At 39.5% G+C, this 27,679-nt stretch overlaps 2 protein-coding genes across 3 annotated transcripts; one reads left to right on the top strand and one right to left on the bottom strand.

Annotated features, from left to right (window-relative positions):
- The first annotated feature begins 881 nt into the window (after nucleotides 1–881).
- bsx (brain-specific homeobox) lies at nucleotides 882–2,833 on the top strand. The gene is made up of 3 exons (XM_046411035.1): nucleotides 882–1,437; nucleotides 1,778–1,968; nucleotides 2,478–2,833. Exons 1-3 carry the CDS (start codon nucleotides 1,194–1,196, stop codon nucleotides 2,718–2,720), a joined length of 678 nt encoding a protein of 225 aa, XP_046266991.1. The 5' UTR covers nucleotides 882–1,193; the 3' UTR covers nucleotides 2,721–2,833.
- A 5,026-nt stretch (nucleotides 2,834–7,859) lies between these two features.
- Nucleotides 7,860–27,670, bottom strand: jhy (junctional cadherin complex regulator). 2 transcript variants are annotated; one of them, XM_046411772.1, is made up of 9 exons: nucleotides 26,951–27,670; nucleotides 24,968–25,337; nucleotides 21,205–21,934; nucleotides 17,565–17,657; nucleotides 16,402–16,847; nucleotides 15,712–16,006; nucleotides 11,842–11,928; nucleotides 10,434–10,562; nucleotides 7,860–8,740 (listed from the first exon to the last, which is right to left on the bottom strand). In XM_046411772.1, exons 2-9 carry the CDS (start codon nucleotides 25,279–25,281, stop codon nucleotides 8,531–8,533), a joined length of 2,304 nt encoding a protein of 767 aa, XP_046267728.1. In that variant the 5' UTR covers nucleotides 25,282–25,337; nucleotides 26,951–27,670; the 3' UTR covers nucleotides 7,860–8,530. The 2 variants fall into 2 exon arrangements, with proteins under 2 accessions (XP_046267728.1, XP_046267729.1); XM_046411773.1 differs by having other exon boundaries at nucleotides 10,434–10,556.
- Nucleotides 27,671–27,679: the final 9 nt, after the last annotated feature.

Genomic DNA, 27,679 nt, shown 5'->3' with positions numbered 1-27,679 from the left:
GAATTTCCCTGACAAGTAGAAATCCACTATGGTCACGCTCAAGTCTAAGGCAGGTAAGTCTGAAGTTTTGTGTCAAAGTCCACCTTCGTCAGATGACTGATAGAAAGTCATTAACCAGAAGCACAGGAACAATCGAGAGTAAACTGGGCTGCATAACAAATAAAGAATATTTTAGACTGGGTGAAATGCACAGAAACAAAGATACATAGCACATATAAATGCAAATGCAAAAGGATTAGAGTTAGGACTTTAATATTAAACAAAATCATGATGTTTCTATAGGACAAAGACAATGTTAGCTCTGTGATCACATGTCTACTATAGATGTCATCTAAACCGAGTAAATAGTAAATTAAATAAAATATTTGAAATCGCGATTACAGTTTCAAACATTTTTATTGAATTTACAAACAGGCATGTAGAGTTGAAATGTTCATTTAATCATGGCAGCGTAAGATGAAGAAGAATGAAGAATGCCACCCTGCCAACGTCTTAATATGCAACATCTTTCAGCACCATGGCGAGCGCCCGGTCGCGCCCACTAACTTCCCTGTAGCCAGCGGCACGTCACCTTTACCGGGCAGCACACTGCGGCCCCGTGCTTTAGAGTTCATATTTCACCGCATTTAGCTAACATTTAACGGCAACTTTGTTCGCAAAACTGCATTTTTGCGAACTCTGGGCCTATTTGGGCAAAATAAAGAGAAATTCTTCAGTGAGGCCATTCAGTGTTCCTAAATCTGGCAGAAACGGCGTGGTTGCTAGGCGACCACATAAGCACCGCTAGGAGTGGCGATACTCCGTTAGATTTTCAATTGCTATTCAAATGAACTGCGATGCGGTCACAGGTGCGCTGCGTTTCTGGAATCCGTTTGCTTTTTTTCCCCCCCTCCACCAGCCTCGAATGCTTTTCAGCCAATCACAACGAAGAGCCGCTCCCACAACATCTCCCCTCCGCCCATACACAGCTCTAATTGGCTGATGCGCAAATCAGTTTCCCCAATCCCCTACTCTCTACTGAATAAATACTTGTTGGAAATCTGCCCTCCCACTGATATCTATGTAATGCTCGACGTAGTGTCATTCACTGATCACACACAGGGGCTGCATTTAAGCCTGGGAGACCTGGGGGGGAAGACGCAGATGCTGATGCAGGTTTAAAGGCAGGGAAATAACAAACCCAAACAAACATCATGAGTATGAACTACGCGTCTGCGGCGCCCACGCAGAGGTCTACGTCGTTTTTTATTGAGGATATCTTATTGCATAAACCCAAGCCGCTGAGAGACGTCATACCCTCGCCGTTCTGTAGCACCCTGGCATCCCGCATGCCCATCCTTGAGTATGGATACCCACTGATGCCAACCCCAATACTCGCGCCACATCCGCATCATCCTCTCCACAAGCCAGAGCATCACCAGTACTTCTTCACGTCTGGTAAGCACAGCAGAGGCTTCGAGGCAGGCATAGGCCCTGAGTAACAGGAAAGAAAATCGTATTGGTCTGATACAGGCCTCCAACTTTACTTGAGCAAAAAGTGGCGATGCTGTTGGATATCATTTTTCTCATGTCTAATTAATGAGAGTAAACACAGTTATGGTTTTTACTTTGACTAAAACTCATGGAAACTGTAAACCACCAAACGCCTGTGCAGTCACACTGAACTTAGTTGGTCTGAGTTTTGAGGTTTGTTTTTTTTTCTTTGTTTTTGTTTTAGTTTTTTTGTTTTTTTTGAAAAGTTGTAATTTCAAATCAACATTTCACACATCAACTGTAGGGATGCAGATGCCGGCCTTGTTCCCGCACCACGCAGAGTTACCGGGGAAGCACTGCAGGCGCAGAAAGGCCCGGACGGTTTTCTCCGACTCGCAGCTGTCCGGCCTGGAGAAGAGGTTTGAAATCCAGCGGTACCTGTCCACACCGGAGAGAGTGGAGCTGGCCACGGCGCTCAGTCTGTCCGAGACACAGGTACGCACACGCGCGCACACACACCTGAACCTACAGGACAGGACGTACTAATTGATGTCTTTGTATATGCAGGAAAAGGTATGAGTTTCTGAATGTCCAAAAACCGATAAAAAAAAAAAAAGCACAGAAACACACAAACGAAAAAAAAAAAAGAAAAATAAATGCATAAATTATTATATGTTGCAGCTAAACACACAGCAGAGCATGACGACAGAAATCGGAGGGAGCGCGACGAATTTTTATTCCGCACATGCAAAACTGCTGTTAGTGGGTAACTCCAGCTAGCTGGTGATAATAGCTTATATAAATAAATTAACATAAGGGAATGGCTCATATTTCAATTCTGCAGTTCAATAGAATTCCTACTCCGCAGACCTTGTCTTTCCCTGTCGTTAAGGCTATTTAAATAACCTTAAAAACACTGCACGAATTGGATTTTTTTTCCCCGTTATGCTACAAGCCAGTGAAGAATATTCTATGTCTTTGTAACTCATGTCCTCCTCGCGCAGGTGAAAACGTGGTTTCAGAACCGCCGGATGAAGCACAAGAAACAGCTGAGGAAAGCGCAAGACGAGCGGAAGACGCCCGGCGAGCTGGAGAGATCGGCGGACAACTCGAGCGAGAGCGAACTGAACGACAAGAGCACGGAGGAACTGAAACACGGACTGGAGCCGGACTCGTACCTGCTGGAGGAAAACGAAGACGATGTGGATATCGAGGATGACATTTGCTCCCCGGATCATCTACTATAGTAGGCTGCAGAGTTGTTTCATAGCCCCAGCAGCGACCTCCATCACGCTGTCAACGCAGGCCTGTTGTAGATAAAGCCGTTTGATTTTCTTTTCCTCCCATTGCAAATATATAAGTTACTCTTTTAAAAAATAATAATGGGGATGGGGGGGATGGGGGGGGGGGGGTGTCGGTATAATACAATGTTAATATTTATTGAAACTTTTTTTTGTTTGTTTGTTTTTACAACTGCCCCGTTTGCGCTCTATTTGAATCATCGCGTTATGTCTGACGATACACTGAATAGGCAAAATCACACTTTTATTATTATTATTATTATTATTATTATTATTATTATATATGAAAAGTTCGAGACATTTATTTTGAAATGTCAAACTTTGTCTTCTTTATTTTCAGACATGGCATTTGTAAAATGATTATAAACAAGCTGATCGAACAGCTCTTTGCTAACATAGACGCATCATGCTACCCCATCCTTTTGCACTTACTTAATTTCCCATATATTCTTCTGTTCTTTAATTGTTTTCTTTTCTTTTTATTTTTAATTGGTCTTCTTCTACTGATATTATTTTTATTTGAAGTTTGCCCTTATTGTTGGAAGTTTTGTAAAGCAAGTTTTGAACGAAGACACTGTGCTTCAATGACTGGCATTTATATTTTTGTCTGTAAATATATATAGGCTATATAGGCCAGAATCGGCTCAAGGCTCCGTTTATTCTGTCAGAATTTTATGATTATTATTATTATTATTTAAAGCCTGTTTCTCTTTGTTGTTTACATTTTTCAAACCTCAACTAAGCAGGAAATATTTCTTAAAGATCTAAATTATACCCACATAAATATGTACTGTTAGCTACTGTTTACGTTGCACATGCGCGTTTGATCCCGCTAACGGTCAGATGTTCCGAGTTCAAACGGCTCTCTCCCCGGTTATTGAAACAATCGTTTTACATTAGGAAGCAGTCTCCACGGCTTGGAGTTTAGTTTTGAAAGCGAGGCTAGCTGTTCTCCGCTGGGTTTCCCTCACGGTGACCCTCTGTACTTTAAGCCAACAAACAGAAACATAAAAGACAGACTACGAGATGGAACAAATCAGCAGCTTCCAAACGCTTAAACCGTCCGCGAATGAGATGAACTTTACGCATCCCTCCATAAACACAAGCCGCCTAAAGAGTCAGAATCAGAATCGTCTTTATTGCCATTGTAAGTGAAGAGGTTTCACATTACTAGCAATTTGTGTTGGTGATTGGTGCAAACATAGAACGTAAGAAAGAGTAACATATAATAGTACAGTAAAATAGAATAAGGTAAAAAATATAATAAGTAAAATAAAATAAATATGGTTCTGGAGGTAGTCCAAAGGTGAGGTAGTGCAGGGTGGAAGTGTAGTGCAAGTAGCTGAGGTAAACAGTGCAAATGGTCAGCAGGCGGATAATGACATGAGCATAGTGATCATTTCTACACCGAGCTTCTGTTCCCTTTATGCCGATATTTCCGTTTAAACAAAGCTTAGCTGAGAATGAAAATCACAAAAAAAAAACATACCACAAAACTTAAGTTGTTTGCTTTAGCAGGCGCACAGCTCAATGGATTTTCACGGAAGGCAGGGATTGGACAGTATTTTCTTGAGCATCTGAATTAGTTAATTAATGCACAGAATTTCAAAATGGTAAGGGCTTCATGACTGTATTCTGATGTTCAAGAAAATCAACCATGACAACAGTCAACATAGCCGGAAATGAAATATCTACAGTATGAGAAATGTTTCAATTTTCAGAATAAAAAACAAAAAAAAGGGGGGTTCTAGTGGCACAGTTTGAATACCTCTGATTATGGCAGTAATGTGTTTCTGCTGGTATGTAAAGTATTTAATTCTGCAGGCAAGTTTTGATGCAGAAATTATATCAGAATTCCTTTATTTATTTATCCCTGAGGGGAAATTCTTTATAACCCTTATTTTGTATGAAAATGTTTTCTTGTCATGTATTTTGAGTCACTGTGGCCAATAACTTATCAAATATAAGTTATATGTTAAATAAACATATCCATTTGACCTAAAAAAAAAATACAACCCCACATTATTATAGCCTAAAAGCATGAAGATTCAATATGCAAATAAATAAAATATAGAAATATTATTAATTTAATGTACTCTCTGTACCAACATAAATCTTAAATATATTCGCTGTGTTTGTTGCAGAATATGACCATGGAAATATTTGTTATTAAAAAAAAAAAAAAAAAAGGACCCCAATTTCAGTTTTGCAAAAATGAGCACGTATTTATTACACATTTAATTAGTCTAGTGTTAAAAGGCAGCTTTCTGAACATTGTTCATGGAAATAATGAAACAAAACAGCAACAAAACAATCCAACAAAGAGATTCAACCTCATTCTAAAGAAATGAAACTATTGATACGTAAGGATCCTGTTATGAAATTTGATAAGTTTATCATTTGAAGCTGAAATTTCTTTATTGCTTGTGTCCTAATCAATATCACAGCCACAAAAACATCAATATAAGGTTTACACTATTTTACCGTTATTTCATTATTCACCAATACAACAGTCAACAGCCCGTGCTGCAGGACGTTTCAGAATCTTCAAACAGCTCTTACATGGATTAAATTGTTTACCACAAGCTACCTCTCTCACTATCCTCTCTTGTCCTTCATACTGACTTTGCCATCCTATCCTGCCTTTTGAAAAGCAATTTATGTCATCATCAAAATGTGATTCTGATTAACAAGCAGTGGGGGAAAACTACGTGGAGAATAGGCCATGCAGAAGGTGATCAATTAAAAGATTAAGCGTTTTGCAACACATGGACGCATCTGCATTTGGGCCTAATAGCAGGGCCATCAGCTCATTTTCAGGAAGCCTGCCGCCTACTGAAAGTGTGCTTCTCACATCAAAGCATCCACGTCTGCCTTAGCTTCCCAATGGCAGAAAGGGATGCTAATTTGGCCCCCTTCATGTATAGCGGTGAAAGACTCTTTCAATTAACTGGATTTCAATGGCAAAAAAACGAGTAGGTGGGACCTAAAAAAGATGCAAAGAGACTCAATCTGGATAGGCAGGGTTTCTCATTAAATTAAAAAGGGCTCTGTCATTTGTTTTCAACCGTGCATCTGAGGACTTAACACTAAAAACACAGAGCTTCAAAGAGTCCATGATGGGTTAAATAGAGACCATAATCTAATTAAAATATTGCACAGAGGTAAATCGTGCTTTGATAAGGATCTGAGGGTTCAATTAGTAAAATGAGCTGCTTAAGAGTGTTTTGTGTCGGGGAGGAGGTTCTACTAAGAACACGGCTACAAAACGTAGCACTATGATCACATCAGGTGAGCTTCAAAGTGTCATACATCATTTGAGCAGGATGTACACAACTAGAGAAATGGTGGAAGGACAAAAAAAATCAGATAAATAACAAAGAGTGTGTGGATTGCTCCAGGTTAACCAGTGTAACCAGGTGTGATGTGGTGAGAAGAGACAAGCTGACCATGTGACCAAAATAAAAATATAGTGCTATTATTAGTGGGATGCATAATGAAAATAGGAAAAGTGCTGTTGATGAATCTATGATTGTTGACATAATATAACCACGTCAGTGACATTTATCTCTTCCTTGCCAATCACACAAAGCCAGAGACAGTTTAATATCTGTCTGAGTCGGTACATACATACAGGTATGTCTGATCGATCAACATATATATATATAATAGCATTGCATATAGTGTTGAAAATGCTAAAGGCACCAAATCTAGCCCACATTTCTAATATTAACTGTTCATCATAAGTGTGTATGTGTGTCTTACAATCAGCAACTACGCCTGACGAGAATAACAAGTTGGTTCAAATAGACAAGGCACGACAAAGGGATTCATCCCACAGAGATTAGGAAACATATGCTGCTCATCTTTATCTACCTATCCTTTCTGGACTCATGTCAAACAGTATATGCACATAATTCTTTTATATTGTTCTTTTTTCCTACAGGTGTCACATAGAAAATGATTTGCCACAGACAACATAAAAATGGTGTTTTAATGCATTTTCACTGACATGCAGTACACAATCTAATTATTCATTCAGCCTCCCACGGGTGACTGCAGTAATGTCGAAACATAATATATTTTGGACCAGTATTACTACTGGCAATATGTTTCTGGTACCATTAATGTTTGCAAATGGATAATATTAAGAAAAGATAATATTAAGGTAATATCAAATATTCTATTTTGAATTTTAGCATTTACTGTAGCATAGCAATTCGAAGTGCAACAGTTCTCCCAAAGACTGTGCATCACAGTGACTGAATGTAATTAAACAGAACATAGCACTACCATGACTGTTACCACACTGCTAAACATTAAAATCACAAACTATAATCCATTTCTATGCTATGGACGACTAATGATGCAGATACAGTCATTCACAAACTGCTGATTTCTTTTTTAAAGCTCAAGAAATCAGAATCTCAGCAGGCAACCCCACTGTGTCTAATATGCCTTGATTGCATTTTTGAGACCAAGTTCCACTCAGGAGTCCCGTTAACCAAAATAAAGATTTTGCAACTCCAGTAGCTGCCAAATTTACAAAGGCACAAATTCCAAATCCAAAATGAAGCCTAGTGATGATATGTTTGTGGCATCTATGGTTAAAACAAACACTAGAAATAATGTGTACAGTTTATGATATTGGTGTGATCCATACCAGAAATGCAGACTTTAAGAAAAAAAATGACCGATTGCATATCCTCAGTTTTGAACAAGTGCAACATTACTATCCACATCCCATCAGCAGCAGCCCTCCTAAAAGCTGGACAGTGTACCCCAGTGTCACATTTTGAAAACAGCTCAGGAATGTCACAAAGACCACAACAACGACCTGCAGACTCCCCCAGATCCTGACCTGACTGAGAATCTGTGGGATGCATTGGAATGAGCCAAATCCACCCTTCTACCAGAGGGGGTGCCTCCCACTTGGGGGCCTCACCCTCAATGCACAGGACCCAAAGGATCCAACATCTGGATGCTGGTGACTGAAAAATACCCTCAGAGATCCTGTGGGTCAGTGCATCCCACAGATTCTCAATCAGGTTGGGATCTGGGGAGTGTGCAGGCAGTTGTTGTGGTCCTTGAGACTTTTCTGAGGTGTCTTCCAAATGTAACAGCGTATGGTGTCCAGTAGGGGAGGAGTCTGTTGCTGACGGGAAGAGCCATCGCCATTGGAGGGAGAGGGGTGTCATAGAACACCCACATGAATGCCAGAGCTCAAGGTTTCCCCACAGAACAGTGCATTGTAAACATATGACTACATTTATTCACTTCCCCTGTCAGTGGATTAGTATATATAGATCTGTTGTTTTTCTTTTTTATAAAGATTCTTCTTGATTGTATTAAACTAGAGGACCATCATGTTGTTTTGATTTTAACACCATTTATTTTTATCACTCTTTTCACCACCTACCATAAGCATGGATTTTAGTAGCTTTACGTCTGTATGTGTTGAGAGAACACTAGCCTCTCTCTTAGCAGTGTAGCTATCTAATGAATTTCTTGTCAAATGTGACTTGGTGACACTCAGTGTGAAAGTACCAGAGATGCTGACTGAGTATTGCCACTTTTCTTGGAGATTATCTTAGTTATCTATTGGTCTTTTGAAAAATGTACAAACATGTATACTAATAATTTGCTGATGTGACCAGCAAATTGAATGAGACAGCATGTTGTGTTGTACTTGTTGGAGTACAAATATCTATGACAGCAATGGTTCCATTGACTGCTTACATGAATTGCACCTTGTTTCACACAACATGTTCTTTTCTGAACAGAGCCACAGCCTTCTTTTCTTCTTCATGTCTTTTTCTAAGTACTTCCAGTGTTGCTGGCGGTGACATGTCCAAGGCCTCCAAGTAAGGACAGTGTTTTGTGAAGCCTTCAGACTGGTGTTTCCGTCTCTGTTTTGGCTGAGGCTGTACAGGGGGTTTGGCTATGGTCTTGGCATATTCCAACGCCTAAGAGTGAAAGAGAAATCCACACACATTAATGTAGTCACTATTTATTGTATACTATACAAGCTTCAGTCAAAATGTTACTGATCCATCAGAAAAAAAAACATGTTTGTAACACGTTTGTAAAACATGTTTCTCCTCAGTACAGTACAAGGTACACGCCATGGTTGTATAACTGATACATAAAAATAGAATACGGTAATTTTTATGTATAATTCTCCATAACAGGCTGTGTAACTGTTGGTGGATCTCAATTTGGGGAATATTTAAAAACTTTAAAATTAAGATGAAACCTTGTCCCTGTCTCACCAAGTAAGACTATTAGGCTAGTGATCTCACCATGGTTACCTATGCTGTCTGGCTAACCTGAACTGGATCAAGTGAATTTTAGAAGAATCAAAATGTGCACATAGTTAGCCTTGGAATTAGATAAATCTCTGAGCTTATTTCATTTAATCTGGCATATATATAGATATATATATATGGCTACACCATTCATCATCACCATCACACCATTGTCTAATATCGAGCAGGTTTCATACATTGTATGGCAAGAGAAATGGCTTGATACAGCATTTTGTGTAGTAAGGTTCTGTTGTAAATAGGCTAGCAGCAAGTAAACTTTCAAAATATGTTTCTAAACAATTTGAAGCAATTAATAAGAAGTACAGCAGGTGAATTGTCACTCATATTAGATCGACAAGGCCCAATTCAAAGGTTTGTTCCAACTTTCACAAATAAACAGCACTTTTGTACTGTCTGTGTTTCAGTTTGATAAGTGACTGTGTTCAGTGGAGACTCACCACACTGTTCTCTGTGGCCCGATGTTAGCTTGTTATTAGTGACAACAGCCACAGTTAACATTTCTCTTGTAGTAAAGCTACCTACAGCTTGTCTAAACTATGATTCATTGAGAGCTAACAAGCTCATATTTCATCTGTGCTTTAACTTCTGTCTGGAGAGTGAAAATGTAGTGATAACTTCCAGTCAAATAAGCAATGTGAATTGGCTATGCCAGACTAGAAAACAGCCTCCCTACAAATCAAATCTAATTAGTGGTAATGAATAAAATAGTTACATATTAACTGAAGATGAAATGATTTTATTTTTGACAGTGATTGTGTGACAGTGTATTGCTCTCAGATCCCATCAAAGTATGAGGCAACCTTATGATTAAAAAAATGTTTCTATTGACTCAAGAAGCCATTGTTCATATAAATAAAAAATACTCACCCAGTGCACTACTGATGACAAGTCATTTAAACCAAGCATTTATCTGCAATCTACCTACCTGTCTCACAACTTACTCGCTTTTTAATTATCATACAGTTTTCTGATGATTATATTCAGACATCAGAACAGCTTGTTGTACTAATAAGAGCACACCTGTTGATGTGTTCATTATTCAGTATTCATAGATAGTACTTTACATTAATGTAAATGCTTGTGGTTTGCTAACCAACTGTGTGAGGCCAGTTGTGCAGAATAAACAATGTTATGCTTAGTGAACAGCCTGTCCTGGTTAAGGATTTAAAGGACAGGTCCTAGGTTAGTAGCACACTGTGATACTGTAACTAATCTCATACACTCACCCTTTATCATTCTATTTAGTCAGAACTTGTCTCTCTCAAATAACCGCACACACACTTATCTGTTCCGAAAGACACATGTGTTAGGGTCACACACACGCACCCACCTTCATCCTGGGAACTTTCTTGTCATTGCCTTCCAGGTCCTTGGCCAGTAGAAAGGGTATCCTACTTATCTTTTTGTTCTGCTCGTGGATCACATTTGAATACAGCCTCTGCCGTTTCATTTTCTCAGCATGATGATGGTGAAAGAGTGAGAGAGAGAGAGTGAGAGGGAAGAGAGGTAGAGAGAGAAACAGAAGCAGAATATAAAAGGGGCTTTAATTAACTGAGCCATTTCTCCCTTAAGGCCCTTCTCTTTGTGTATCCCCTCGGCAAAGCCTCTCCATGCAGCCCAAAAAACACTAAACACAGCAAGCCATTCAATAGGCCTATCAACATTTACACATATCATTCACTAACAGGCTTGGCCCTGGAGATGCACAGGGCTCAATCTAGTTTAAATTGGACAAACATGCTCACTTTTTACAACTGGGGATTAACAAAAGATATATCAAAGCACAAAGAGCATTTAACTTCTTAAAAGTACTCTCATTTTCTTTGTAAATGGAATTTTATCTGTGGTAAAGCATAGAAGCCTTTAAATGATTACCTCAGACAATTGGGAGAGGGTCAGTGGGTCCACAATGACACTAGTGGACATCAGGATTTAGCCACAGGAGTCTGACTAAAAGACAGCTAACCATGTTTGGCCCAAACTATTTCTAATCACATTTTTTCTATATGAGTCACTACTTAAAGCAGATATTGCAAACAGCAAAGTAATACAACATCCTGATATGTAGGACAGTCTTTGTATCGTGTTCTTCTCTAAAATCTACTAATAAATAAAAGATGGAAAAGCTAGAAAATCAATTTAAGGAAAGAGAGGCTTGTATATAGCAAAAAAAACATGTGGCCTCTAAGTTCTGTAGTCTACAGATGGATTTTTGCTTCATATTAGTACAAAACTCAGTTGAAATGGATAAATGCATGTTGGGAAAAAAAAACCAACATAGAAGCTACAAGGGTAGATATCGGTCTCTCTTTGTTCTTGTTTTATCTTTCTGTTTTGAGATTATTTACTGTATGTCAAGAGAAACTGTGAAACAGGTCCCCTTTGCTAAGGAAATTGGGGAGAAAAAAAAAGGTTTTCCTTAGGTTCCCAGTTTGAATTAAAACCTGTTCTGGAAGTTCTTCACTTTAACAAGAATAGAATTTCAGGGAAAACACAATGGGGTCTGAGCTACTGTATCAGCAGGTAGAAAAGCAAAATATAGGATATGGAACCACCTGGCAAAAAAATAGAGCAAATTACCAGTAATCCTCAAAATTTTCATTAAGACAGGCCTGCTTGTTCATTATCCACCTAATTCTTTGTCTGTCTGGGCAGTTTCTGGAGCAGTGAATACACAAAGTGGTGGGTCAGTGACAATTTCTGTTGATATGACACTGACAATGAAGGTCAGTACTTACTGTCTTTTCAAGGGCTCTGTAGTCAGGACCCAGGCCTTGTAGAACTACATCTGACTTCAGCTGCTTATAGTCTTTAAGACTGTATGCCTGAGGGAGAGCGGGAAAGAGGAAGAGAAACAACGGTAGCATTGAAATAAAATTCTGTCTTTTTTAAACACCTTTCACGTCCAGATCTACCCTCAAAGGTAGAGGGCTGGTGTTCTGGAAAACACAAGCGACTTATTTGATCATTTCGGCTCATTAGCAGACTTAAAATGCAAAACAAAATAACCAAAGAACGACAAGGAACGTGGGTTTAATTCAGACAGCAAGTGCATCATGAAAACATTAAGAGAAATCTCAAACCAGAGAAGAACATTATCTACAAAAGTAATAACAGTTAACTGAAAAGATTCTGGTGTTGAACCAATTCTGAGAAAAACTGAAGTAAGTACAAAGTACAGTTCATTTGATATGGAGATACATGGAAAAATCACTTTGAAGATCTGGATAGAAAACCTCCAAGAATCAAGCTCAAGAAGAGATCTCACAAAAACTGAAGCATCTTGAAAGAGTTACCACAAATTTCCCTATCACAGAGAGACACGGGAAGGCATAAGCAGACCTGGCTGCCCAGAAAGTACAGGATGTGCTGAAATTGTGATGAGGGAGGTTCAGAAATTATACTTATTAACAAAACATCACAGATATATTAAGGAGAAAATCTTCCCATTAAAATAAGGGCACCACAGTTGGACTAACAGGGAGATATTTACTTGTCATTCTGGTGGGAAAAAAAAGAATCTCTGTGTATATACATATATACACATATGCATGTATATGTACACATATATATTTTGTTTCGTTTTAAATGTAACTATCTATTTTGCTGTATTAAGTAATATTATTTATTCACAATATTTTTCTTGGCTTCCTCCCTCGTTGTACTTGGGCTCTACATATTAACGGTCATGACATTGAGAGACATGAGATTGAAAGAGAAAGAGGAGAGAAAGAGTTTGATGTTTTGCCAGACTCAATTTGTGCTATCAAGCATCAAGTGACACTTTTCATGATTTAATTTGAAGCAGACTTTTGTCAAACTGAACTCCATTTGATTTGATGGCTGTCAAATTGGCATCAAGACAGAAATAACAAATTCCTCACTACAATTTTGATCCATTTTGATGTCTCTCATTGTGTTCAAATCGTGCCCTGAGTAAAAAAAAAAATACACCAAATGGCAAAAGACACATGCCTGGCAGAAGACATGGTGAGACAGAACCTCAGTGAGAGCGGCCTTCTTCACCAAACATTCTGTGATACTCCACCTTTGTTGTCTGGTCATCTCACTAACAAAAACACCAATAAATCAAGGATTATCGTACAGTGGGTTTGCTGTGCTTGAAATGTAAAAAAGTGCCAGTAAGTAACGTGACCAGCATTTAAACACTGCTGATATACTCCACATGGATGAGGCTCACTACACTATCCCCACTGGGTATGGAACCGTGTATAGAAAACCATCTAAGGCCCAGAGGACATTCCTCAGGACAAAGTCTGATCTTATGTGCATCTGTTTGGAGGCTCTTGACGTGATGAAGCCTGATTCTATTTCACGTTCAGCCACACAGGTCGCACTACTGATGTGTCTGCAGTAATGCTAATGTTGATCTGTTGGTCAGTCCAACACTTGGTCTAAACTGAAATATCCATTCAGCTCAAATGATGAAGCTGATGGACTTAGATGATCCCCTGACATTTCCAGGGTGCACTGAGAGCTAATTAGAAAATCTTAGCATGCTGACAGATAATACATGTGAACCTGATAAATCTGCTATTGTCAACACCAGCATGTTGCTACTGTCACTGTGATCATGTAGGAATGCTAGAAGTACTTTAAAAGTACCACAGAGCTTGCGTACAGTCCCACAGAGGCATAGCATGGTTTTAAATTTTTGTTTATTAGCATTTTTTAATCACAGTGACTGCACACATCATCTTGGTTTTATGCACTACAGTTCACACTACTCAATCAAACAATATCTTAAGTCTTGTGATGTCTTCTTCTGTGGATTTTCAAGGTAAAACTGTGGGGCTCTTTTTGTCTTCTTAATAATAGGTGTTGCTAAATTTACACTAAATAACCAAGAAATCTATCACTACATTACATTACTCAGTGTGCACAGTGTTTCTGATATGATACTGATGTACTTTTCACACTGAAACCGATGGTGAGCTGAAGTAATATGGGTCAAAGAGATGTACTGTGTACACGTTACTTCGCAGGTGCTACTGATGGTGTGTGTGTGTGTGTGTGTGTGTGTGTGTGTGTATGTGTGTGACCACGGGTGCATTCAAGCCACATGCTGCCCCAGACAAAAGGGAGCTAATCATTCCAGATTGTACTGGCTGCTTTTCGGATGGAGGATTTCAGTTTGAGCTTTAGCCACTGGCCATGGACACAACAGGGTACCTTTGTTTCCAGTCCTCTCCCCTCTTTCTCCAGCTCCCAAGTCATGCTCATCTGCTTTCATGCCCAGGCATTGCAGCCAGACTGCTTTACAAATTGAGCCTGTAATCTTGTCAGACATGATGGCTAACATGGTGGGAGAGAAGGGAGGTCAAGGGATGGGGAGTGGTGGGCACCACAGGAGAACTATGTGAGGGCTCCAGCATGAATTTAACTCTGAGCACTTAATCATGCTTTACTGGGTCCATCTGACTCAATTGGTATGGATAGTATGCAGTAGTCAGTTTACACTGCGATGGGGATAGCTGGGGTAGATGACATATTTCTATGACAGGTACCTGATTGTTGAGAGCTGCAATGATGATGATGAAAGTGAGGATTTACTGCTTTCCTTGTCCCAAAGAGTCTTTGGGTTTTGGACTATTGGTTTGACAAAAGATGTAATCTGAAAACATCATTTTGAGCTCTGCAAAATCGTAATAAACATTTCTGGAAATATTTTGACGTTGTGGACTGAATTGATTAATCATGAAAAATCAGCAGAATCAGCAGCATAATCAATAAAGAATCAAAAAAAATGTTAGTTGTAGTCCTGTGTAAAACTGTGAAACTGTTACCCTGAGCTAAGTATGATTTGTCAAACAAGTACTTCCTAAAGCCAAGGGACAAAAGGTCTGTGCAACTACCTTGGAAAATGTAGAATGGCAGATTCACATTCTAGCTAAGACCCACCTGTGCAACTCAGCCTGACAAACCAATGGAGAGGGGGGGGGACCAAAATACAAAAAACAACAAACAAATCGTTAAATGCAAATGGGTATCTTTAGTGGTCCTGCACCTCACAGACTCTCTCCCTTTTAATCACCTTATTCTCTAACACATCTTCAAATGGCTTTTCAGGGTCCACGGTTTATACAGTCATCATCTTATAGCAATTAAGTGTATCTTAGTGGAGCTAGACAATTAACCTGATGTTTTGTGCCCTTAGTCACTAGAACACTCCTGCTGGATTAAGCAGTCCCTGCACGGAGACAGCTGAGGGGATTACTGAAACTTCAAAGGAGCATGTATTTGTGTAACCCCTCACGTATGGGGGGATTAAAGGGGAATGGCACTCAATTGAAGAATTCATGTGTCACTTTTTGTTAGGTGGAACTGCATAATGAGTTCTTATTTTTCGAACATAAACGTGACTATTCAGTATTTGATGAGTGAGTTTTGTGGTTCTTGAGTCAAATTTAAACACAGTTTAAAAATGCATATATATCAAACAAATACTGTGATTTTTTTTTTTTTTTGGTAACATCCCAGATTAGATGGCAGAAATGCTCACATATACTGGTGAAACACAAATGTAACTCCTCTACAGTTGAGCAAGTCCCTCCAATCACGACACTAACTAAGCCAGACACACCAACCTTGTACGCGACTCTCGTTTTCAGCTGCATCTGTTTCTCCATTTGAACCAGGTAGCCATCAGAGCTGCTTCTATGGATGGCATAGGCTGGGTTCACATTTGGACTGGGGCTCAGCTGTTTTCCTGCTGCAGGCTTTCCTATAGGGGGGAGAACTGTGTCGGAGCCTGAACCCAATGACAAGGTGCTGGTGGGTGTCCCAGGGAGGTTTTGTGGAAATTGCTTACAGGGAAGCTCATTTGGACTCCATGTCTGCTCATCCCCATCACAGGATAATGGCCACTTAATTGCAGTTATCCTGAAACACAAATATATTGGTGGATAAATAAGAAGGGATCAAATGATAGGGGATTACAAGAAAAAACCTCAATTACTACTCATATTATACTGTCATATTTTTATTTCATTTTCAGATGGTGTATCGGACATATTTTTCAACTCAGTGTCTTTGAGTAAGTGCTAATTGTGCCAAGTATACTGTCATTTGTCATTATTTCTCTGTTGTGTTGAGATAACTCTAGTTTGTCCAGTAATCTGCTGTATTTTAACCTTATCTCGTCTACTGTTTCTGTTCAACTGGTATTATTTGATGCTGCAGAGATCCAGTTTCCTAATGAGAGCCTTAAAATATAATATTATTTTCATTTCTTTGGTCAGTAAATAGAACAGTATAATTTGCAGTTCACAGTTTACCTTTGCCATTGTTCAGGGATACTCTCCAGGTTCTGGTGGTGAAGTTGTGTATTTACCCCTTTCCAAGATATTTGGGAGTACTTTCTTGGATTTGTTTGCAGATAACCAGATAACTGTGCAAGCTCAGTTTGAGATGCAAAGCTTCCATGAGGACAGTCATGAAGAGAAGCCATGTGGATGATGGCCTCCTGGCCCCTCGGCTCGAGCAATGGAGGGAGATGGGATGAAGTCTTCAGGTTGATGTTGAGGTGGAAGGTGGGGGACAAAGGCTGTGATGAAGTCGTCTTCTGAGGTTTTGGCTGAGTTAGAGGGCCTGGTCTTGCTAAGGGAAAGCTCAGACAGTCTCCCAGCTCATCTCTGACCCCTGGGGAAGGGTTCCGCTCCTTTTGAGGAGGACTGAGGTATTCTTTCCGTTGCGCTTTCTTCCCTTTGCTGATCTGGGTGACCTAGGGTTACAGTTCGAGGATAAATTTTTTCAATAATGTAGAATGTCTCAAGAGCAAGTGTATGTTTTTCCACAAGAACATCCACACCCAAATAGAAACATACAGAAAGACTGTTAGTGTGACTGTTGATATTATTAACTCCTTTGCATTTTTGAGATATGCTAATTTTCAAAGAATCGCTTGGCCTATTTCTGAGGATGGAGCACCAAATCGATCCATTTACACCACAAACACAACAACAGACAAACATGAGCTCTAAAAAAGTGGCACAATTCTTTCCCTAACTTAAGAGGGGCTGGAGCTCTTCTTTGCATCATCTCAAAGCATTATTTAGCAGGAGGTTTATGAGTGTGTGTCTCATGCATCCAACACAGCTGATTTAGCAAACACCAACGTTGCGCATTCCAGTGGGAAAATATTCATATTCCACTGCTTGGAAGCATTAAGGTGGCTGCTCAAGTGCTCAAAATAATAATGCTTCTCCAATCCTCTCCTTTCTCACTCCAACTCCTCGTTTTGTTTCTTCTTTCTCGTTCCCTGGCAAGCCCCAGTGCAACAGTGCCATCAGTGATTGTGTCCACAGTCCCAAAAGGAAAAAGCTAGTGTTAAGCGTTAAGCTTCTTTATGCTTCTAACACTGCAAAACAGACTACATTTTACTAGATTTTCAAAATGTTGTTTGGGATAACATGCCAAGAAAGGTGACATGGTGTCCTACCCTCAACTGTTGTGTATTCTGGAGCCACCTCAGCTTGGGGTCTGAACTGTCCTCTTGACTTTCTGTGCTGGCGGTCTCCTTTGTTATCTGCACCTTTAGACAGATATAAAAGAGAAAGCAACACAGGGACATGGAAGAATGTTTAAACAGATGTTTTGTCTATGATTACAGTTATTCAGTGTTATCTGTACTACGTCTCTCTCTATCAGTGCCTGTCTTACTTGACCACATCATATTACATCAATTTACTGTTTCAGTCGCTTCTAATGTACCCATTTGCAGCGTGGAAATATATTCTGTTAATGCTGTAATGAAAATCATTTAGTCAACTTCAGGACTCCCCTCAGCGGCAGAGGACCATCTGAGTGGATCAATGCTATTGACAAGCTGAAGACTTTTTCACTCAATGCCACTAATTCTTTGAGCCTGAATAGGTGAAGGTCACAAGGAATGAGTGGATCCAGTTCTTACACATCCATCAATAAGTGTGTTTGTAGTTGCATCCAATAGGCTGAGATGCTGCTATTATGCTGAGAAAAATTCAGGGCACTGATGGACAAACTATCCAGATCTTATGCTGTTTTTAAATATGTAAGTTGTATGGGCCTTGTCTCTAGCTTTTGAGCAAAATTTGATGCTTTTGATAAGAGAATCTTTTTGAAATGACCGAGAGACTTAGAGACATTTGGGTGCTGTTTCAAACGATCAAAGAGAACAGAGCAGTTATTTGAAGATCTGGTGTCAGTGACTACTGTATGTCCAGCAGTGCACACAGTCACACACACACACACAAACACTCTGCGCCTCTCACCTTTACCCATTCCCCCTGCCGTTGCCTTTTGTCACCCATTATAAACATCCCAATCAGTTGGAGCAAATGATCATGCTTGTGTTACATTTTGAGCATGGTAAGCTGTGTAATATCTTTTCTACTAAATTGGGAGGCCCATAATTGCTTTTCTGACTTTGTTGTGACAATGTCACAACAAAGTCTAGCAATTGCAGCTAGCTGTATTACCTCCTGTACCCGGGAAACATCTGCTTTTCGCAATGAAGACTTCAAAGGATCTGTGGATCTTGAATTGCATTTAGCTGCTATTGTGGCCAGCCCAGGTAATCTTGATTAGGTGTTTAGACTGAGACAGCGTATACAGTGGTAGAGAGCTCCCCAGAGCTTTGGACTAAAGCTATTAAAAGATTGTACATTATGTTCCCCTGCCTTTGAAGTGAGGGCCTGCAAGAGGAGAAGGGACTCTAAGGGGTGAGTGCAATAGCAGAAGACTGATCTGCTACTTCTGTCTTTATCAAAGGAGGCCCAAGTCCCGATGAAGCCAATCATCGCTACCGCCACTCTGCCACTTGGCTGGGCTAAACATTTGCTGCATTAGGAAATTGTGTACATTTAATAACATGTCTAATTATCACAAGTTGCCTTCAGATGGCAGTTTTCTTCAAAAGACTAAATGGTATTTTAAAAGGGCCTGGTAATAACTGGCTTGTCTGGACTCACTGATTTTTAAAACTGAGACGATTTGTGTTGCAATCTTTTGCAAGGAGCTACGGAGAAGGAGAGGTGGGAGCACGCAGGACAAGCTTATTGATTTTTTTTAAAAAAACCATGTGGTTATCCAAATTATGAAAGGTTGTTGTTGTTGTTTTTTTTGTCTCTCTCTCTCTGACTTTCAATATTACATTTTCCAAAATTGCATATTGAAGATAAAAGATAAAAAGATAAAATTCTCATGTTACATGTTTGATTTTCAGTATTTCACAGTGTATGTGAAAATAAACAGCCCTATTCCAAAACAAGATGCCAGAGAATTAAACACCAGTCTGATCGAGACACAGCAGCAAATGTGCTGTCTTAATAACTACACACTGTGACTAAGATAAGATAATCCTTATCTAGTCAATAGATAATCCTTACCTATTGACTATGTAGAATCAATAGAAGTTAGCTGTATATTTGATATTTGCACTTACACAAGAATTAACTAGAACACTGTGTCACTTAATTAAGTCTCTTATTCTATACTTGCTCACTAACTTTGTTAAATCTGACTAAGTTCTAATGTTGGTAAATCAAGAATGAACTGTCCAAGTTCATACAAATTTCCTATATTGTCCCTGTAAGCATGTTAAGCAAAATGCTGCAACAAACTGCAGTTTTTACATAGATTTTATTTTGGTAATAAGATTTAAAATGTACTTTAACTCAGTACTGCTAAGCTTTGTTGATAGATTCTACTGTTTTCATAATACACCCAATGCTAAGATTAATCCTACAATGAAACAAGAAATAGACAACATGCAAATTAGTGTCCCCTTCTTTTATGCCCTATGTCCCCCATTAAGTAAGACACGTCTTTGGGGAGACAGGGCAATGGAAAACTAATAAGCGAATTCGGAGGGAAAATGGCAAAACACAAGGGTTCAGGAGATGGAAAGCCTTTGGCTCTGTTTACTATTGCACAAAGCTAACGGCTCTTGACTATGTAAATGGTGATGATATGAGACATTGTGGAGGGCTGGGGCTCAGATGGGTGAACAAGGTTGGGGGTATTATAGCCAGCAAACAGTCTTGTGGCCTGACAAATGGGGAATGTGGGCCATCGCGACCAATTATGCCACTGTGCCAGGTGCAGAGATGTCTAAGAGCCTATTGGTAACCATGCGTCTCTGATGTTCTTGTTGTACACATCAACTCATAATAAGCACTGCATAGCCAGACATGGCTCTTTTCATATGGTGGAGGAGAGGGCAGATGAAAACAGCGCTGCTCCTCTGCCAAATTAATTTTACTGACTGGGTCAGAGCAAACATCATAGGATATTCTCTTAGCTGTGGTCTGATATGACAATAAAAGAATATAGATACCAATAATATTGCTTAATGATCATAAGCTTGGCTGATGCAGAAGGTAAGAAAAGAGAAAAAAAAACAAAGAAGCAAACAATCTTGGTCTATATTGTGCTCACAAGAAAAGCTTCATTCAAGCAACTGCTTATTAACAGTGCCTCCATGATTAGGAAAAGCTTTCAAGAGTAAATATATTGACATTTGGCTACTTTTCTGAGTGCACAGTATGACACAGATCTCTAGAGGATATAAAGGAGCCATTTGTTGTGCATGTGCATTAATAAGGCCCAGAAATGACCTATGTGTATAAAACATTTTAATACTGTAGTTAATCTGTCCATCACCAAACACTGATCGGTAAGTCCATAGGGTGTTACCCAATAGAACATAAAAACCCAAGTGTAAGTATCACTTTTAAAACTGGGTTTAAATAATAATAATAATAATAATTTGAATAACTGATATTTTATTCCTATATTTTTCGCAATCTGTCCCCCGTCAAACATAATCTCAAGTCATGTAACAATGGCTCATCTTCCCAAGAATCATTATCAATACTAGTGCAGCTCCTGGTGTCTGTTTCCGTAACTGCAACCTGTTTCAAGACAGGGTCTGCGTGGCCATTACGGAGCTGTTTGAGAGTTTGCTGTCAAATTTGGTATACGGTAATTCTTATTCTGTTATTTAAACCATAAGCAGATGTTCCTGGTTGAGAAAAGGCTACATTTCATGCACACCTTATTCACATTATGGTTGAGAAAATTCTACATATCATACACACCTTATTCACATTATGAGGCTTGTCGTGCTTAAGTGAATGCACGGACACATAAGACCCAGATTTGGATGTGTTGCGCCCCAGAGTTAATTTATTGCGTTCCACTATGTCCTTTTTGAGTCCTTCTAGCTTTTTATTTGATAAAATCTTCCTCGACCATACAGACATGTTTAAATGCTGCGTTTGTGTGGATCCGCCTTGTGTGCATCTCTGCTCTTGCTGGTAGAAGGTCTTACATTCTGGGATGTACATAGTGTGTACATCCTCTGTCGGCTCATGAGACCTGCTGACATCGTCACAGCCATTTTCACACTTCTTTCTGATTTCTCTCTGTGAAGCGTTGTCACTTTCATTTTTAGTGAGAATGCTGGATGGCCTTGAAAGGTCAGCCTCTGGAGATCTAAGTTGTAAAGAACAGCTGTAACAGTGGGGGAATGCTATCGAGGTATTCTGACCGTCCTGTGGATGTAGGCGGTATGGCTGGTCAGACTGATTGCTAGCCATGTGAGGAGTTATCACAACAGCTGGGCTTGTGTCGACAATGTATCTGTAATCTCCTTTCATTTCCACTCCTTGTTTGTAACCACATGCTTGACTAGATTTCTTTAAAGGGACTTGGTATTGCTCAACGGAAATCCGTGGACTCTCACTGAAGCGGCCAGCTCCCTTCAGGTTGGTCCTCCAGTTGGGGTCATAGCGCAGGTCAGAATAGGCATCATCAGAACGCAGCTGGCTGTGAAGTTCAAGAAAGACATTGTCAATAAAGAAATGTTCAGTATGACTAGCCTCAGACCAATAAGCTATAGCTTTATTAGAGATGAGACCTAGTACAGCTGAGTCTTAATTATATTGTTAGTAATTTATTTAATTGTTGGTTAGCAACTTTATTAATGACATTACCATATCCAAAGGAGATATTACAGACACCTGAATGCCCCATACGACTGTATTGAGAGGTCAAAGGAACAAGAGGCATTACACCATTATTAGAATGATGATGTCCTCTAACAAAGAGAGCCAGGCCTTATCAGACTTCTGAAATTGAAACAGATGAGGGGGGTTATGAGCCTGTATTTACAGATAATTTTCGTATTTTCACCTCCAGGCTCACTAATGAGAGTGTATTTGAGAGCTACTAGCGGGGGAATGGTTCACAAACGGCAATTTTCAGCTTATGAAATGGCTTGAAAATTGCAGGCTAAAATGCTCTTTCTGATGGTGATGAAAAGATCTCATTAAAATAAATAGCAGAGAGCCTCTTTGTTGTGCTTACTGGGAGGACGAGGGGAGCCTAATTCTCCTGCCATGATGCTGTGCGTCGGCGGGGGGGTGGGGGTGGGGGGTTGCCTTGGTGTAGGGCCCTTCACTTCGATGAGGCCAAAAGGGTAAGGGATGTCTCTCTAATGACTCAAACTCAAACAAGTTGGAGAATGCATTATAGACAAAATGCAGCTGGGCGTGATGCTCCTAACACTGACAAAACACCACAGTCTTATTATTTTTTGTGCTGGATACAGACGCCTAAATACAAAAGCCAGTGAAATATTGTGACAAACACTGAATGGGAAAATGAAAAAACTGGTTATGTGGACAATACTCAAATGTCTTTTTGCAATATTTTGAGTGAGATAGGTGTAAAATATAGTGAAGAGGGATGAATGGAGCTGCTTAAATAGGAATCTTTTGCTTGAATGATGAATACCCATCGGGTTCGTAAACTATGCAACGGCAACGTGTGAAAAGGTGTCCCCACTATGAGGAGGCACCACAGAGGACTATAAGAACATGATGATGGGAATGGGACTGTGTATACTGCCTTGGCTCTGTGAAATGGAGCCTTTTGTGAGATCATGTCATGGTCATTTTCCTCTGAAACAATGTACTCTAGAAGCAGACCCACACTCACTGGGAATCAATCTGCATGAGTTAATGACAGGAAAATGGAGAACGCCTCTTTTCTATTTTGGATGGAAATGACTATCAGACAATGTTTGAAGGAAAGAGAAAAGGAAACAACGGTACGGGTCAACAGGAGTGCAAGAACAGATGTGGTGTTGTGCGTCGCCATGGATGACTACCTCTGCTCCATCAAAAGAGAGAGAGAGAGAGATCTTCTTTACAGTAACAATGATCCTTGTTAATGGACCATGAGTGACCACTTACTGTGATCCTCCCAAACAAAACAAAAATCTATTTTCCCTTAAATGAAGGCCGTTATTCTGACACCCGAATTAGACCATTCTCACCACAATGTAGCATTGCTGTCTACATCTCATCAAATGACTGACACCATTTCATTATGAACTGATGAATGAAGGCTATTTATCTTTTGTCATCCACGTGCTGTTTAAAAGTAAAAGGTTTCATCCAAGCAACACTATTATCTGCTTAATTTTAATTAATTTGTTGCAGACAGTGAAAGTGACAGTCCAGTTCAATAGGCAAATTGAAAAACGGCGGACACAATGTCATCCTGGAGAATTGCTGATGCAATGCCACATATTTATAGGATTATTGTGATACACAAGGCTACTCATCTCTATGACCACCCAATGTGAAATTGGATATTCATCATTCATCAAACATATTGACACATTTTGACTTTTTTTTTTTTTTTTACTGTTTCCACCAAAAGGCTGCAGGTTTTATTTTTACAGTGCTTAGCCACTACAGTCAATTACTGCCATCTACTGGGCAAACTGCATTACTCCAGATGAGCGTCAATCGTGTAACATTAAGTCTGGCGATGTTCTTTATGGAGGCATTCCTACATTCCTGACATCTTCATAGAAAGCGTTACCCATCTTTCTTCATTACCATGACTACATGGTGTGGTTTATTTTGACTCAGCCCCACATGCAACATCCTGCTGCCATAAATACCCACTATTACAGCATTCAGCTGATATTTAAATTACTGTTCAACCTTTTACAAATAAAGTAAACTATACAAATATAGTATAAATACTATGCAATTGCCTTCCTTTGTTGGTTTTGGTATTTTCATGGAATGTGTTTGCAATAATAGAAATGTCTCCTATATTTTAACACAACCCGAAATCCATGTTTTGCCAACCTGGCTGAAGCTCTAACATTGCTGTAGTGATATGGTATAAGAACATATAGATAGATATAGATATATAGATATAGCTACACAGACAAAAGTATTGGGATGGGGCTGTTTTTCAGGTTGTGGGCTTGGCCCCTTACTTCCAGTGAAGGGAAATCTTAATGCTTCACTACACCAAGACATTTTAGACAACGCTATGCTTCCAACTTTGTGGCAGTTTGGGGAAGATCCTCTTCTATTCCATAATGACTGGACCCCAGTGCAGGGTCCACAAATACGTGGTTGGATCAGTTTGTTGTGAGCCAGGCCTGTTCGTCCAACATCAGTGCCTGACCTCACAAATGCTCCCCTGCACAAATGGGCAAAACTTCCCGCACACACACTGCAAAATCTTATGGAAAACCTTCCCAGAAGAGTGAAAGCTGTTACGTATTTAGAATGTGATGTCATTAAAGTATCTGTTGGTGTAATGGTCAGGCGTCCCAGTGCTTTTGTAGTGTAGACAAAGGACTAAGGCTGTGTTTATCACAGCCTGGTACCATTGTTAGGTGTAGTTTCATGACCAATCAAACACACCCCTGACCCCCGCTGAGTAATGCTGGGTGTGTTATATGCCCTGATGTTACTTTGAATACCATAATTTAATTTCAACAACTGAGCTGGTATTTGTCAGACGAGCACAATTTGTGCAACTTACCTTATTCCTTCTCTTTCATCTAATTGTGTATCCACGTATTCAGTCTGTAGCAGGGTGGGGTTCCTCTTAGCATGGGAGTGGCCTTCCACTTCTAGGCTATCATAAATAACCTGAACATCTTCATCCTCTCTATCGCCATGCTGTAACATTTGTAGCTGCGGTAGGTAAGTTCTCTCCTGAGCCAAGCTCTCTGTGTCGGACCCCACAGAGTCCCACTGGTTGACCAGAACTGCTTGTCTCAAAGACGAAGAATGCTTCTCTTGCTCAGTCTTCAACACTTGACAGATCTTTTCATGTTTGAGTTCTTTATCCATGTTTATGTCGTAGGTGGACAGTCTGTGTCATAAAGATGTTTGTCTACGTGATAACACTGCAACCCACAAACAAAAAAAAAAAAGCTTTTTTTACATAAGATAAATAACTGACTATAAGAGCATAAGTAGGGGAGACTGGCGACACTTATAACAGGGGATGGTTGCAACATGTCATTTTTCTCCAATTGGAAACAAGCTAGAGTGATGACACTCACACTGCACATGCTCAGTTGGATGCCCCCCCCTTGCAGAGAAAAAGCAAGCAGATTCAAGTCCTGGAGCAGCTCTTGAATCTGCTTGCTCCAGGACTTATCAGGAAAAAAACTGTATGAAACTGTATGAACTTTATGACGTGTGAAAGTTTTTTTTCTTGGGCTTTGTCACTGTTTTTGTGATTCAGCTCAGACTTATACGGTTTAAACAAGCAATATGTTAACTTTTAGCTAACATTGGTTAGCATATCAGGTCGCCTTCTTTAGCTAGCAAATGACGTTTTGTCATGGCTGACAGGAAGTTGCAGCAACTGTCCCCGTCCAATGTATTAACATTACAAATATTATTTTTATATTCAAATTACAGTCCAGTTTTCTCAAATGTCAAATTTGCATAATGAATGTCTATACTGACAATAGGCAAATTGTTTCATTCTTCCTATGTCACTGAAAGCCTGCTATATTTTATATCAATTTGGATCTTACATCTGAAAATAAGGCCTACTCATCTAGACAAATCTGCAATTGTCATCTGATCAAAGCTGATAAATAAATAACACTGTAATATTATTATAACTCACATTTAACACTGAAATACATTGTATTTGTAACATGTTGCAATCATCCCCAAACAATGTTGCAGTTGTCCCGGGGTCAGTTGCAACATCTGACTCCTTACATTCAAATGGAAATCGTGAAGAATATACTCTCTGCAATCATCTTTAAATGGTTTTGACAGTTAACAGACAGATGTAAGTTTATTGTATAAAAGTTTGGTTTGTCTAATCCAAACCGTCTCTGAGTAACAGAGTCAAATGCAAAAAGTGTTGCAACTGTCCCCGGTCTCCGATGTTGGGCATTCATGGCTTTGATACAAATTTTAGTTTGGGTAAAGTACGAGTTTAAAATATGTACTGTTATCTATAGTGTTGTTTTGAGATGTTATAATAGTGCTTCTCTTCGATAAACAGCCTACACATTACAGCATATTTCTACATACTTGTAGAAATGAAGTATTTAACTGTATGGCACGTTGGAAGTTAATAGCGAGAAACCGCTGATTCTTTTCTAGAGGGCTAAATACAACTGAAATTAAGGCGTTAACGGCTTCGCACGGCAAACATGGGCACATCGCTAATGTGGCGAGATAAAGAAAAAACAAATTAATTAAATTCAGAGAAATCACTTGTTTCCACCCGTACAACTGTCAAACCAAACTCCGATACCGTTTGTGAAATTTGAAATAGTAATGTTGTCTACCGCCTATCACAGAAGCCATCTGTCAGCTAGCTACAGCTACCGTGTTTGCCATATGACGTTGGTGGAACTAACCTAAATTCAAACCGTCTAAAAATATGGACTCTTGCATTATTTACAGTGAAGAAAACAGCACTGAAATGTATCACGTTCGTTAAACATTCTGAGAATAAAACAAGAGAGCTCTTAAAGATACTCACGGTGTTTTCCTGTGTTCGCCAGTAGTCCAGAAATGCAACCATGGAAACGACGACGCACACATGCTGCCTTCAAGTGCTCCTAAATAAAGCTCCGGTTGTCAACTTCGGTCACACGTGGATGTACTTTCGCCATTTTCTCACAGCTTGAAACTAAGAAATAACAATGGCTCTAAAACATAATAGTAGCTTAGCGCCACTGGACGTATATACTTAGCTCAAGCAACGTATTCAAGAGGAAATCGCAATTCAAGTTCGAAAACATTACTCCCAATTACTAACAAACTGTCCCAGTACTATAAAAATCTGCGGCTAAAATGGCTGACAACGCCACTTCAATCAGTGGCTATAGATGCAAGTGTTATGAGCGATGATTGGTCGCTGTTCTCGATGGCGCTCTTACATCGCATCTGCAGTACAGGTTTGTCTAAGAAACGTTAGTCGTAGAAATTCCTGTCGAACATGAATCAGACAAATAGATGACACTGTACTGTTGTACAATGTTTCCCCAAAAGATAGCATTTGCTTTTATTCCTGATCTGTATACATTATTTTGGCTGATTCTGTATTTCAGTACCCCCCAGGAATGATAACAGTACGAAGATGGTCCTTCCTCATTATCGTTGCAAATGTAAAACACAAAATATTCAATAATATACTCATCCATATTTAACAACCGTTATATGGATCAGCTAGCTTAAAGTTTAAGACCACAACAAAGGAGAAAAGAAA

Source organism: Scatophagus argus, chromosome 14 (genome assembly GCF_020382885.2).
Source record: "Scatophagus argus isolate fScaArg1 chromosome 14, fScaArg1.pri, whole genome shotgun sequence".
Classification (NCBI taxonomy): domain Eukaryota; kingdom Metazoa; phylum Chordata; class Actinopteri; family Scatophagidae; genus Scatophagus; species Scatophagus argus.
This window is presented reverse-complemented; position numbering and strand designations above follow the sequence as displayed.

Bases quoted from the DNA above. Each gene is read 5' to 3' on its own strand.
- bsx (XM_046411035.1), top strand. From the start codon at position 1,194: ATGAGTATGAACTACGCGTCTGCGGCGCCCACGCAGAGGTCTACGTCG. The intron at 1,438-1,777 runs GTAAGCACAGCA...CATCAACTGTAG, and splicing joins CCAGTACTTCTTCACGTCTG to GGATGCAGATGCCGGCCTTG. The intron at 1,969-2,477 runs GTACGCACACGC...CTCCTCGCGCAG, and splicing joins TCAGTCTGTCCGAGACACAG to GTGAAAACGTGGTTTCAGAA.
- jhy (XM_046411772.1), bottom strand. From the start codon at position 25,281: ATGGATAAAGAACTCAAACATGAAAAGATCTGTCAAGTGTTGAAGACT. The intron at 17,658-21,204 runs GTGTGTATGATA...ATCTGTCTAAAG, and splicing joins AGCCTCATAATGTGAATAAG to GTGCAGATAACAAAGGAGAC. The intron at 11,929-15,711 runs GTTGGTGTGTCT...GCTCTCCCTCAG, and splicing joins AAACGAGAGTCGCGTACAAG to GCATACAGTCTTAAAGACTA.